Below are 14,703 nucleotides of genomic sequence, written 5' to 3'. Positions count from 1 at the left end.
GAAAATAGTAACGTTAGTGTAGAAGTTTTCCGACTCGTGCCCAGAGCATTGTGACGCAAGAAACCACACGACCTCGTTCGGTGAAAGTTAATCAGATATGCGGCGCTTTGACTCTTCAAGCGCACGTCGTTGGTATGGTGAAAGCCTTTCAGAGTGACTTCGCTGAAATTTAAAAAAGCCTTCTAAACCGTAGCTATAGTTCTCAAATGGCGAAAAATTATCCAGATAAAGTGATTAAGCATGACGATCGACACTAAAACTGGTGTGTCCGCCATGAGACTTAATGGAGTTCTGAATGGAAGTCAACCGCCACCAGACTCTATTCGTTCATCCCCGACGCCGACACACGCCCCATCGGTCTAACACTACCAAGATAGGCATGGGTGCGCCTCAACCGTCTCCGTACTTTTCCGTTCAACCATGCACCAATGGGGAATGGCCTAGAGCTTCCTCCTCCTGTGAATGTGGTGCCGAGGAACAGACCGCAGACCACATCATCAATGACTGCTCCATCTTCAAGCCACCTAACGGAGTGGAAGGTCTGCGTGTCATGGATGATGAAACCTAAGACTGGCTGCTCTCTAGTAGCCTTCCAGTGTAGTCCGGGAACATCGTGAATCTGGGGTGGTAAAAGGATAGACCCTCGGCTCCAGACGCTCACACGACGACGACTTAATTTTTCCGCCGAAGTAGCTGCTCAGACCGGACACGTTTGTCCACCGTCAACAAAAACGAATTTCAAGGCCTGCCCACACTTTATTGTAATTTAAACAGCAATGAGAATAGGAATCACATGACAGAAAGTAAATTACAACATTAAAGATGATAGACCAACTACAAGAGGAATGCAAACAGTTTCTCCACTGTATTCTTGCCTTTAAATATGGAATTATCTACATTTGCAATTTTCAATGTGGCCTATGTTGATTAGGGTGTTGCAAATTTTACAACCCATGTTGAAAATATGATTTTCTGACCGGAAATGGCATGAAACAACAGCAAAAAAAAAAATTTCGAAAAATTTTAAGGTTTAGGTGTCCCACGCTCACCCCGAACATTTTGCGTTTTGACGCAAATAAACATATTTTCAAACGCATGCAATTTCACATCATAACCACACCATCTTGGCTGTTGGGTATCATTTTGATCAGAATTTTATGGAGAACATCACTAAACTATCAAAAGTTAATTTTCTGCAAGAATGTAAAAATTGAAAATTCGGCCTGGCGTAATATTTTGACAAAAATCCAATTGAAAAAGGTAGAAAAATTGGAAAATTAGACACAAAATGTTTTGAAACATACGGTATACACAATACTACTACTACTACTACTACGATAGTCTTATCAGTTAAATGCCAAACAGTGTCAAAGCTCATTGGGCTTGTCAATCATCCTTGAAAATCACCATCTCATCCAAAACTTTGAAGCCATCCAACTCTTGTATCATGGGCCAATGTAATTGATATTTGCTGGTACACCTTCTCTTTTTCTTTGAAGTGTCAAAACTGTGTGATATCCGAACACATTGATGTGACATAAGCTCGTATTTTGTCATCAGTTTCTTTTATTTTGTCGTCTGACATTGCATCGTTACTGTCTTCAACCTTTCGGTTATTCAAACATCTGGTGATGTTGCCAATCAGCCTCTCATTCGCCATCTGGTTGTTTTTGAAGGACACCCAATCATTAGGCTGGCCTAGTGACAAACAAGGAGAGCAAATGAGTGAGTTTGATGGAGATGGAGACACCAAAGCCCCTGACAAACTTGTCAAAGATTCAGTGTTTAATCTTGTACCAGAGATCAAGAAAGAAGATTTAACTGAATCTAATTTCCATCCACCAAGCATCAAGCCAAGTGCTTTGTCACAAAAAGTGATGAGGGAATGCTTGGAGCCTTTAATTCAGAATCTTTCTGGCAGCAGCAGCAAGTCCATGAGAGACGACCAGGCTTGCCTTTTGGCACTTGCCTGCTTCACTTTTATGGATATTCCTGAGCTACTGAAAAAGTATCTGTTTCGTAAGCAAGAAAAGCTTCACCATGCCAGATGCCTAACGAAAGCTAGTGGTTAAACTGGTTATTTAAGGATCATAAATTTTAGCTTTTTTAAATCAACAAATCATCAGAAAAGAGCACTTGAATGTATTTGTCAGTTTGTACTTGATGTGTATGTCCCAATGTTCTTTTCGATTGATGCCAGACCAAGTGCAGTGGAAGGACCTGCTTTGGTTGTACTAAATCGCGATTTAATCTGCGACTAAGATTGTACAATGCGTACTGCATCCCAATTATGATCTACAACTGCAATAGCTGGTCTGTTTCCAAAGCAAGTCTTGAAAGATTGGATGCCTGCCATCGAAGACATTTACGTGTCATAACTAGTCATACTTGGCCAAACAGTCTTATCTCGAAGAAAAACCTCTATAAAATATGCAGCAGTGAACCATTATCTTGCAAAATCTCCCACCATGAGATGGAACATGTTTGGACACATTCTGAGACTTCACCAGGACTCACCTCCCCAGAAAGCCCTTGAATTTGCGATAATTGGCAGCAAAAAGTACCAAGGCCGAAGTGCCGAACCGGACGTCACCATACCAACTTATTACAACTGCTGAGATCTGACATTAGAAAAGCTGGCCTGGGATCCCTGCAACATCACCAAATGTTTGAATAACCGAAAGGTTAAAGACAGTGACGATGCAATGTCAGACGACAAAATGAAAGAAACTGATGACAAAATTCGAGCTTATGTCACATCAATGTGTTCGGATATCACACAGTTTTGACACTTCAAAGAAAAAGAGAAGGTGTACCAGCAAATATCAATTAGATTAGCCCATGATACAAGAGTTGGATACTGATTGACACTGTTTGGCATTTAACTGATAAGACTATTGTAGTATTGTGTATTAGGGCAGGTCGATTTTATACTTTTTTTGGAATATTAAAGTGAATAATGTACCGGTAGTTAGATTTAGCTGAAAAACTCACTTCTGTGAAATATCAGCCATACCGGATGAAAAACGGCTTGCGGAAATTCATTTGAATTTTTTTCGATTTTTTAAAGAAAATTGCATTACCGCTAGATGGCGCAAAACCAAACTTCGAAAATGGCTGCTTATTTTTCGTTTAAACTGCTTTGACTCAATCCTTCGGGAACTCAAAATGAAAACCTTTATGTTCAGGCGCCCTCTTCGAAGTAAAAAATTAATAAAAATGAAACAAATATTCAGTATACGCAAACTACAGTAAGTGAAAATTGGTTAGCTGAGCTACAGCTCGGACTGCAATTCGTCGTAAGAGTAACGATAATGACCTTAAGACGGAAAAGACCGGCGCATATTTCTACTGAGAGCTTTGGCAACAATTGTTTTGTGACGATTTTTGAAACCGTTGGAAACTTGCAAAGCTTCCGAAACCAGTTTTACGTATCTCTACTCAGTTAGCGAATGTGATGGTACATCAGAAATGTTCAGTTTCCGATCGTTGTCAATGAATGATTGAAGGTCCTCGTTTGAAACTTCCTGTGTCAGTGGTGGGTTTGGGCTTTCAAGATTGCTGATATTCATTAACTTTTGCCACTCGTTTGCATTCCAGTTGACTAATGGAATCTTTTTTGCTGCCCTGTGCTCTCTAGAAAAATACAAAAATAAGTTAGCGACTGCTAACATTTTTACTATCGACGCCAAGAAAAAAAAACAGTTCAGATTTTGCTGCTGTCTGTAATTTTTCGCCGATAACTTTGATTTTTGCTTTGGCTCGATCCAGTTTGGACTTATTCATAATAATGTGACCGATATCAATTTCCGGTCTCAAAAGATGTTTTATGTCATGTAATAATGCATTGCCAAGCGATGATACAGTCACTCCTCACAAGCTTTAAACGGAAAAAAGGAAATTTTACGGTGCTGTATTCGCAGGCCGGCAATCTTGCTTGTCCTAAAATAAAACATGATGACATTAAAAAAAAGTAATTTATGGTAATAATAAATCTGTTACACAAATCAAATGTTACTGACCTAAATTGTAAACATTCAAACATCAGGGATTTATGGCAAACAGGGTAAAATAGTTTCGGTATATAAATTTTTAGGTTAATTATACTCTTTGTGCACTGCGCTTATTATTAAATAACATCAATATGATGCACGTGTTGATTTTTTCATTGTGGTACCAATTCATATGTATCACTTTCAATCGACTAAATAAATCGTGCTTACCTTGTCTGACGCCGAACTTGACGTGCTTGAGCTACTTATCCATTCGTGTAATCCTGATGGTCCAGATATGTCGCCTTCCTCCTCGTGGAAGTCATGGGGAAGTTTTTGTAGCCGTTTTTCATTATTTTGTGCTTTTGAAACTGCTGATTGATCAACCAATAACATTTGAAAGATACCTTTAGGACCAATTTTTAGCCTTTGATCCATCAGATAAGCTCTTTCTTCCAATGGAATTTTGGCATTTGCTGAGAATACACAGAGAATGTGCTCTTTCTTGCAATCCAAGAGCTTGCAGTTGACTCGAGTATCCCTGCATGCCACAACTTCCAGCGAACAAATCTATGCCCAGATTAGCTTTTGCTCGGCCTTTTGCGTGTATGCAGTTTATATCCTTAACCAATTTCAATAAATCTTTAATTTTTCTGTTGATGGCTTTGTCAGAAATCAAACGTAGGCGAGGATTTAGCTTACTGCCTGCCAGATACTAATTAAATCCTCGCTGATGCGCAAAACAATACGGTACCTTAAATAATTCTTTTAATTTTAGCATTGTTAAGATGGTAATAATATTGAATTATGTGAAGAAGGGGTGTTCTTCCCGGCCATCAGCACAAGGCTGATCACTCGCTAGCACAGCGAGCAGCAGTAACGCTTCGCTAACCAGAACGGTGTAGCTTCCACGCTAGCCATAAAGACCTCCAATAAACGATAAGTTTCTGGGCAGCCGATTGTAGCATCGAATAGACAGCGATAGACACGTGTTTCGCCCATGAGGCTGGGCTCATCAGTATCGCACCGTATTCTTGCCACTAAAGCGGCGGTCGATTACCCAAGTGGCAAGAATACGGTGCGATACTGATGAGCCCAGCCTCATGGGCGAAACACGTGTCTATCGCTGTCTATTCGATGCTACAATCGGCTGCCCAGAAACTTATCGTTTATTGGAGGTCTTTATGGCTAGCGTGGAAGCTACACCGTTCTGGTTAGCGAAGCGTTACTGCTGCTTGCTGTGCTAGCGAGTGATCAGCCTTGTGCTGATGGCCGGGAAGAACATCCCTTCTTCACATGTCCTACCCCTGGCACCTGCTGGTTTTGTTGGCTCTTTTCTTTCCACAAGGATAAGAGTTAAACTGACTGGTAAAGCGGCGGTCGATTACCCAAGTGGCAAGAATACGGTGCGATACTGATGAGCCCAGCCTCATGGGCGAAACACGTGTCTATCGCTGTCTATTCGATGCTACAATCGGCTGCCCAGAAACTTATCGAATATTGAATTAGTTGTTTATAAGTGCTGGGTTCTGTTTTAGCAAGCTTGCAAGGACCTCCTCCATGATGCTGTTCACTTTGTCGTGTTAAACGCGGATTTTTTTTTGGCATGTTTAAATAAGAGTTTGTAAACAAGAAAGTTTATTACATACTAGCTGAAATTAAATAAGATTTAAAAAAGCTTTATTTAAATCAACTGATTCACTGACTTGTCAAATCATTGCTCAAAACGATTTATTATATTCATAAGAAGCACATTTCCAATGCTGTAATGATAAGCTGATTACTCAATCTAATGGATAGCCTAAGTAGGCCTATATAGAGACGCGTCAGGCTTATAACAAGCACTAGGCCTACAGTCTATCACTGAATTAAGTGCTTAATTTCAATTCGAGCTAAACAACAACTTTTTCACTGTTCAGGTCTCCTATTATTATAAAATTCCGCTAACTTACTGTGATTAGGTAGGCCTACATCACCTAAAAAGTATGGAGAAAGTCATCGCGCGTTTGCGGCTGTTATGACGACTTCCGCTAACGGCGCTACATATTCGCTCTTTTCAAACAAAACGCGGGGAGCAACTTTTAAGAATTTAATCGTATTTCCGCAAGCGATCGTTGCACTTTGCTTATTTTTTTTACTTGCGAAAGACGTTTTTCACTTATTGGCAGCTACCGGTACTTTATTCTACATCAAATTTTAAAATCGACCTGCCCTATTGTGTATACCGTATGTTTCAAAACATTTTGTGTCTAATTTTCCAATTTTTCCACCTTTTTCGAATGGATTTTTGTCAAAATATTACGCCAGGCCGAATTTTCAATTTTTACATTCTTGCAGAAAATTAACTTTTGATAGTTTAGTGATGTTCTCCATAAAATTCTGATCAAAATGATACCCAACATGGTGTCGTTATGATGTAAAATGTAGAAATTGCTTGCGTTTGAAAATATGTTTATTTGCGGCAAAACGCAAAATGTTCGGGGTGAGCGTGGGACACCTAAAACATAAAATTTTTTCTTCTGGTGTTGTTGCACGCCATTTCCGGTCAGAAAATCATACTTCCAAAAAGTGATTCAAAAATTTTTTGAAAAACGCATCACCCTAATGTTGATCCCCAATGATATAATAAGTGAAAGTGTCAACAAAGCAATGTCTTCATCTTCCTTACTGCACCAATTCCAGCATACTTCTTCAATCTTCATCTACCTTACTCTTCGAATGCAAAATTTGTTGTTTTACATACAAAAATTTTAGTTTGGAAAATATTTAAAAAACAATTTTAAATATTCCGTTTTCAAATTATGACAATAAAACTTATCCAAATCAATGTTTCTCAAGGTTTTTCGGCTAGCGACGCACTAAGACACCATAGCAACAAAGATTCTTGATAAAGTTGTATTCTGCAAATTTTATTATGATAGTGTGGCTGGCTGTTCTAGGAATAAATACGATTAAAGTTCTGTCGTTGCCAAGCCCATTCGCATTTTGTCGTCAATTTCAAGAAGTCTCTCCCGTGTATTTGCTTTTAATTTATGTCAAAAAGAAAATCTGTATTCAAAGCCTTGAAGATGCAAATGGTAAATTTATTATGATGGCTTTTGCATAGATCATGAATAGGAGCTGTAAGTAGTGATGCACCGGAAGCAGCATTTTTGCCAGAGGCATGATATTCCGGAGAGAATTACAACTCCGGCCGGAGGCCTGAACCTCCGGCCTTTGGTAATATCTACTTTATAGAGGCCTAATCAATGTTTCAAAAGAGCGGTTGTGTACCACTCTCACCGAGTCACCAAGCGCTCTAAAAGGTGCCTCATGGCAATGTTTAGAGTCCTTTAAAAGGATCCATTCAGGTATATGCTAAACTTTTGGGTAGATTTCAAATTTGGCAATGTTTTCTATCCACCCGGTGTAGAATAGTTTTTAAGAGACAGGATTGAAGATTTTGATTGACTTTCTTGATCCCATTTTCAATCTTACATTTCCTGTAGCGCTCTCTGTTGCATATGTGCAACAAAGATTTTCGGAAAGTACATGACTTTATTAGAGTAAAAGGAATATTTGTGAAGAAAATGCTCAACGTTGCACGGGTAAATATTTTGTATTGTGTTGGTTAGACTAGGACACTAGGTACAATTTTTTTGAAAAAAATTCACTGATTTTTTTATTTGGCACTACTGGTTGATCAATGTTACACGCAACATGTGTAGATTTATACAAGGTCATGGACTTGATCAAAGACACACACACAGCGTTGCACACACACAGCCCGGAACCGGATGTCGTTCCATCACTAGTTGTCTAGTTGTAATTGGATATCCAAATCTTGTCCAACCTATTTTGGGAAAGAGCGAGAAAAGATTTCCTTTGAGACTTTAGTTTCCGCAACGTCCAAGTTTTCGTTTATTGGTCGTAGCTTAGATGATGCTGTGATTATGACTATGTTTTCTGATGACCCTTGGACGCAGTGTAACCTGACAATCACCTTTACAACATAGCAATGTAAATACAATATAGTAATATCAATCATCTAATGGATAATACGCACTTGTCTCGCGTACTTGCCTGTATGGCGATTTGTAATACAAATAGATAATTTTCCACAATCTAAAAAAGTACAACGGCACACCTGAATATCTGTCACGACACACCGGTTTGCCGTGGCACACAATTTGAGAATCACTGATCTAAATGGTGAACTGCTTCCATCAGCGCAGTGGTTGAACACAAGACTGTCTATCTGATGATCAAATAATTAAAAAAGCAGTCAAAAAAGATATTATATGTCCAAAAGCCAAAATATAAATTAGTAGTAAAGTAAAAGTGAGTCCCATACTTGAATCCAAGCATCTGGGGATGAGAAGATATGGTTTTCATTATACCAAGCCATCGGCACTAACGAGAGTAGGGTGGCCAGTTCCTTTCTCTCGGCCGCCTTTTCTTCAGCAACTACACCCACAATTTATTACACCCTGGGTAGAAGTGAGCGGTGTTTGTCAACAACCAGCATAAGCCGGGAGTCGAACCAGGATTGTGTGATTGGAAAGCGAGCGTCTTACCCGCTGTACTGTGAGTAAATCCCCAACAGGCAAACTTCCACTAAATCTTGATTGATAATTTGTCAATCTTTAAAGCTGTAAGCCAACATATTATAAAACAGAGGAAATTAAAAAAGAAAATCCACTTTAAAACCGCAAAATAAACTTTAAAGGTGCACACGTAAGAACAACGGTTACAAATACAGAAATATGTTTTAGGTCGAATCCTGTGTTGATGGTGACTAATTTTTGAACCCCAATCTTCAGCAGTGTTTATTTTAGTGTACTAACAATGACACGATTCAATAGGGCTGGTGATCTCATAAGTTCTACATGATGAAATATTAATATAAAATTTAACGTCGTATATTTAGACTCTTGTTGTAAAACCGACCTATTGGAAAGACTTCTCACATGAATGTATTGAATTTGACAGAAAAATATTATTTTAAATGCAACAAATTGGGCCGTAGAAGAGTTGCTTTTTTTTACCAAACTCCCCCCTTGATTTTTGTTCCATTTTACTGTAATTTCATGCAGTCGTTGCTGGTGTTTCAATGTTGGTGAAACTGATGAATTTCACTTTTGCTGTAGCCAATGCGTTTATCAACGTATCATTAACGAAGTTAGAAGGTTTGTAAAATATTTCGAAATTCAAAAGGTGATTAGTCAAATTTTGTTTTGAAAGTTTGTCTGTACGTAAATAGTCGCATTTTCAAAATCTGCTCCTGTTGAGCCTTTTGTTAGTTAGGTAGGATTAACAAGGTTGAAAACTTCTAAGCAAACTTCAAGTGACCTGATTAGTGTAAATTAAGTTCATCAATAACAAAAGTAGCAGCAGAGGATGACTTCGGTGACTTGTAAATTTAAAAATTGAATTGAATCAATTAAGTTCCCTGTATTGTAGCCATGGCCGCAAGTGTCGCAGGCCGCGAAGGAATTTGTGCTTGGACTGCTTACGATCAACCCCAACGAGCGGATGCGAACGGACAACGCTCTCAAGCATTCATGGGTTGTCAATCATTCCATTCAGTCGAACAAGAACCTACACAGGTCAGTGCTCTGCAGCAGCGTTCATTAATCGTGTCTTTCGGTTTCAGACCTTTATGCCATTTTTGTATGAGAAAAACTGCCAATAAACATGAATGGTCAAGCGTAGGTTAACATTGCTTGAGAGTTTCTATGACTGTAGAGCAGTGGTTCCCAACCTTTTTAGGCTTACGGCACCGTTCAGACGAGAAAACGTTTTGTGGCTGACCAATGATCTTTCACCTCGAAAGCAGCAGGTTATTGAGACAAACTAAACCGTTTCATACCCAAAACGTTAAAAAATGGTAGCGTATTCATAGCTTCTGGATCTGCTTGATTTTCAGCTATGGTGCACTGTGGAGAAAAGTAGGCCAGTATGTTTGTTGTGCGTGCCCTTGAGAAAAGCAGTTAACAATAGCATCTTCAGTAATCAAAATAATAGCAACACTTCAATTTTACTTGAAAATTTAACGCCACTTCGAAACGGCATTTTGATAAAAAAAAAGAAGTAGCCTAGCCAAAAGTTTTCTTTTTTCGAAGTCAGTGTGAAACTTAATATACTGCTCTTCCCTTAGCAGACCAAATGGGTAAAGACGTTTCCATGTACAGCATTCACCGACTGAACTACAATCGACAATCAACACAACTTGCACAGACATCGACATCATAAAGCCACAACCATATAACGGTGCCACGTTTAGAATTTGTGACCGCGAAACATCATATATGCATTGCATACGGCATGACAACAAAAATTGTTATTAATGTTAATGATATAACAAAAACAATCGTTCATGAAACGTTTTATAATCAACAATTATCCTATATTGTAGTTACCATTTGAAGACAGATAAAAAATGAATATGAGGAATAGTTTGCGGCACTCCAGAGTATTGTAAATGGCACCCCGGTTGGGAACCACTGCTGTAGAGACTACAGTCGTGAAAAGAAGTTGATCGTACAATAATTCCCGCTTATTCAGCCTTCATTCAAACAATAAAAAGTTTAAAGTGGAATTGGGCAGGACATATCATGCGAAAAACTGACAACAGATGGACAAGAAGAACTACTGACTGGATACCGCTTCACAATAAACGCAAAAGAGGGAAACAGAAAACAAGATGGCGAGACGAACTCTACCGATTCGGCAAACACTGGACACCAACGTGCAAAGACAGACAAAATTATAAAGATATGAGGAAGGCCTTCATCCTGCAGTGGAACAACAATGGCTGACAATGACAATGATTCAGCCCTCGATTAATTGGCCCACCAGCTTATTAAGCCCAATTAAGTCCTGTCCGGAATTACTCCCATTTATTCCAGTAATATAAAAAAAAAAACGCTTTATAAGCCCAAAACCTCGCTTAATAAGCCCAATTGTCGATTACATTTGCTTGAGTTTGTGTAAAAAGGCGTCACAATTTAATGTTTTTCGTCTTGCTTTGGACAAATTCACGCGTCATTACTCTTCTAACTCAGTACTCGATTCAGTTGTTTCGTTACAAACCGTTTAACCTGGATCTCTTATTCTCTTTTCATTGGGTTACCTGCAAAACACGGCTCGTTGCTGACACAACTTGCCAAAAACGAAATTTTTGAAAAGAATCAATCGCTATGTACAGTTGTTAACACTTAACAGATTAGCAACTTTTAGCCATAGTGCAGTCGGTCATAGTCAATTATGCATGTAGGCATGGCTGAAATTCGCTCCGGCTTAATGAGCCCAAAACTATCCGATCCCGAGGTGGGCTTAACAAGCGGGAACTAGTATGATATATAAACAATTGCTGTATTAGTTAAATTTATCACTAATATTTAACGATTCAATTTGTACATTGCTGAAAGTTTTGTGAACTTTAGATCGATCTCCCAAAACCTTTTAAAAAGAGCCTCTTCCCGCAACAGCAACAAGTCGGCCCAATCCGGATGGTCTACCAAGTCGAATCGTTCTCTTCGTTCTCAACATAGAAAGGTAACATGTTGTAACGGGTTAGGAGCGTTGAAAATGTTTTTGAGACCTTGTATTTTGTGTTTGTGCGCCGGAAACATTTTTCTGTAAGAAAACACTGGTTTTAATGAAATGCCCTTTATGACTGTACTAGCGCAAATACCCTCTATGATAATGTTAACACCCTTTGAACTGAGTTATAAAAACGTTAAAGCTCCTGCTAGAACGGGTCTACGACTTGTAGACACGGACACGTAGGTGCATGCTAAGAAGGTTCCCTCACCTGGCAGTTGAAGTGCACTTTCTTAGTTTTCTTCAATTGCAACTTCATGAGTAGTGTAGCGGACGCTGCTTTTCAGCATATCCACCCATACACAGCCATCAGTGGGATGGCAACATTCCTGGGCGAAGTCGGCAAGGAATAATAGGACACGAGGTCGACTACGCTGCTGTATTGTTTGCTAACTCAAACTCGGACGGTCAATGCTTGCTCACAATGTAATCGTTTATAATTTTTAATCTTCGATCCAGCAACACAAAAAAGTAAAGAAAAACACCGGAATGTTTAAAGCTCCATCACCAAAAACTGGATACAAAATGTTGTCGCTTCGACATTATTAACAGTCTTGATTCAGAAGTTATAGCTGCTGCACCAGAAATCATAATATACAGACTCTAAACATAACACTAAACTGATTCAAACGTCATACTGGCAGCGGCAAAAAATAGAAGCAGTAGCAACAACGAAACTGATATATTGATTTAGAATTACCAAGACTGATTTCTATATTGAAAAAAGAATCATGATTTAAACTTCTTTAAGAAGGTTCTAGTGTGGAATGGCGAGTTTTACATACGATCACACAACGCAACACGACTGCAAATCTACATATTAACGATGAATCAAGGTAGCAATTCGGCATAGCGCCTTACAAACGGTTGATTACTGAAATTGAATTCCCGAGACGTGCAAGTATGCGCTCAAGACAAGTGGACAAATTTTCTTCTGGAACCTTCTGGACAAATCTAGTGACGTATACGTGTGACGTCAGAGACGACAGAGCTCTCTAGCGCTACAAGTAGCCTATATTTTGCACATTACAACTTTTTGGAAAGCATTGACCTACCCAGCTGAAAAACTGAAAATTTATTACAATGCATTTGGGCATATGCGTTGTTGTTCAGCCTAAACTGTATAAACAAACCACCTAATACCCAATAAAGTACACTTTACTCAAGATTGTGTCCAAATCACCCGGCATCACATTCACAGTGAGGCAGCACCTAAATCGCCCAGCGCTACGCCTAGTCGCCCACCTAGTAGCCTATGTTGTTGCCGGCCTACACGTACAAGTCGTGCTCCGTTAGAACCAAAAACAAACTATCTCATGTTTTTTAAAGGAAAACCAAGGTTGAAACATCTTGCTCAATCGCGCGAAGTGAGAGATCTGTCTTTGTGGCGTGACTCGTCATTTTTATGCTCAAAACTGTGGTTAACTTGAACTTGCTCTTTTCATCAGCTGTTAGCCATGTGCTATGTACAGAGTCTCACACACAATGTTTATTTAGGTGAAGGCTAAAGAACTTGATGATCTCTTGAAGAAGTACAACTACAGTCAGTGATGATTTATCCACCGTTATGTTTTATGCCCAATCTGCTTCTTCCAAGTAAATGAAAGATCGGTGGGTTTGTGGAAACGACCACTTTTTTGGACTTGCGCTGTTTTTGTCTTATAACGTCGGAAAACTTTTGTATTGCTTTCTAACCAAAACATCTCACCGCTCTTATGTCTGTGCTTTATTTTTTGTTCAAGACTATCTACACTTTGTTGTTGTTTTACCTGCTTTTATTTGCTGTATTTATACTGACGGGTGACGTCGTATGAAAACACATGGCCGCCCGTGCAGACATTTTTCTTGTGCCGACCGTTCTTCCGCTAGACACGTGTCTTGATAAGTTCATTGCTCTTATATGTCAAGTATTTTACATATTCTATTTTTATGTTTATCCATTGTGGGTTGCAATGCTGCAACAAAACCTAATAGATAAACAGGTAAACACAATGCCGAATAGTGATATCACCAACTTGTGAGTTGTTAATTACTATAACTTTGCTTAGTTTTCGTTATGAAGCTACAAAAACACTTCCTTTAAAGTCCCATTGATTTACTTGACTGGTTTGCAAACTCGATTTTTGCCAGGCGATGGCCGAGCTTGGCACTGACCCACTTTTGTTTAACGTATCAGGTTAAATCTTATTAGCTATGACTTCTGTCATTTAGTTTATTGTGTGCGCTTTGTAACAAACCTCTAAAAGTGGCGCAACCATTCAAACTCGGTGGGTAATTTCGGGTTCGTTCGGACTAATGTCACTGCTAGTTTATGTTTTTTTTCTGGTGATTTAAAAATTGTTGGAAAATCAGTCATGAGTTCCATTCCCAATAATATACGGTAATCGTAAAAGCAAAAAGTTTTCACGCCAGTGCATAACGCAACTCAACCAAGAGATTCCCCCAACATGGTTGTAATTCCATGCCTAGTTAAACTTGTAAATGACCTCAGGCATAAAAAGTTGTTTGATTTGATGCAACAGAGTTTTACAGATTTCGCCAATATTGCATGGAGGTGCTTTTTGTGCATTTTTTTTCTGAAAGACGTCGAGTCTTTCTACAGCTCAACATCTTTAATAGACGTACTTTCATCATTTTCAGCTAGCTCGTACATAATTTACCTGTTTAATACTCATTATGAAGCTGGTACAGTATTTATTTTCTATGAAATATACTATTAGATCGTGTTACCTTCGTCCTATTGGCTGAAGATTTATACCTGTAACAAGATAAGCTTGCTGACAATCTTAGGTGCCCGTTTGGTACGGCTCTCAACCATCTAGACATATGTCGTAGCCCCAACCTCATTTAGACTTTTGCAACTTACTATCCAATTTCACCGTGAAATGAAATTGCGACCCATTTCAACCACTTGTTTGGTTAGTCTGGTGTCGACGACGTCATGAAGGCCTAAACTGTCCGACTACCCTTACACACTCAGATTCTTGTTGACTGTTAACCATTTGATGAAATTGGACGTCAATTAAAGAAGCCAAGTAGAGGTACGGTACCATCCGTCAGTTTTGCTGTAAAACTTGACCATAAAAAATATAAGTTTGTGTGAAAGTCGCCGTTTCAGTAAACT

General features: G+C 39.0%; 1 protein-coding gene across 2 annotated transcripts in view; it reads left to right on the top strand.

Annotated features, from left to right (window-relative positions):
• The window catches only part of LOC145771904 (serine/threonine-protein kinase H1-like), a 36,835-nt gene extending 22,362 nt beyond the window's left edge, over positions 1-14,473 (top strand). For both annotated transcript variants that reach the window (XM_082583662.1, XM_082583663.1), the window contains 3 exons: positions 9,435-9,580; positions 11,420-11,531; positions 13,077-14,473. In XM_082583662.1, coding sequence (XP_082439788.1) covers positions 9,435-9,580; positions 11,420-11,531; positions 13,077-13,130 — 312 coding nt within the window. In that variant the 3' untranslated portion in view covers positions 13,131-14,473. The remainder of the gene's footprint in view (positions 1-9,434; positions 9,581-11,419; positions 11,532-13,076) is intronic.
• The last annotated feature ends 230 nt before the right edge of the window (positions 14,474-14,703 follow it).

Source organism: Aplidium turbinatum, chromosome 6, assembly GCF_918807975.1.
Source record: "Aplidium turbinatum chromosome 6, kaAplTurb1.1, whole genome shotgun sequence".
Classification (NCBI taxonomy): Eukaryota; Metazoa; Chordata; class Ascidiacea; order Aplousobranchia; family Polyclinidae; genus Aplidium; species Aplidium turbinatum.
The sequence above is the reverse complement of the archived record's forward strand: the minus strand, read 5'-3'. Positions and strand labels throughout refer to the sequence as shown.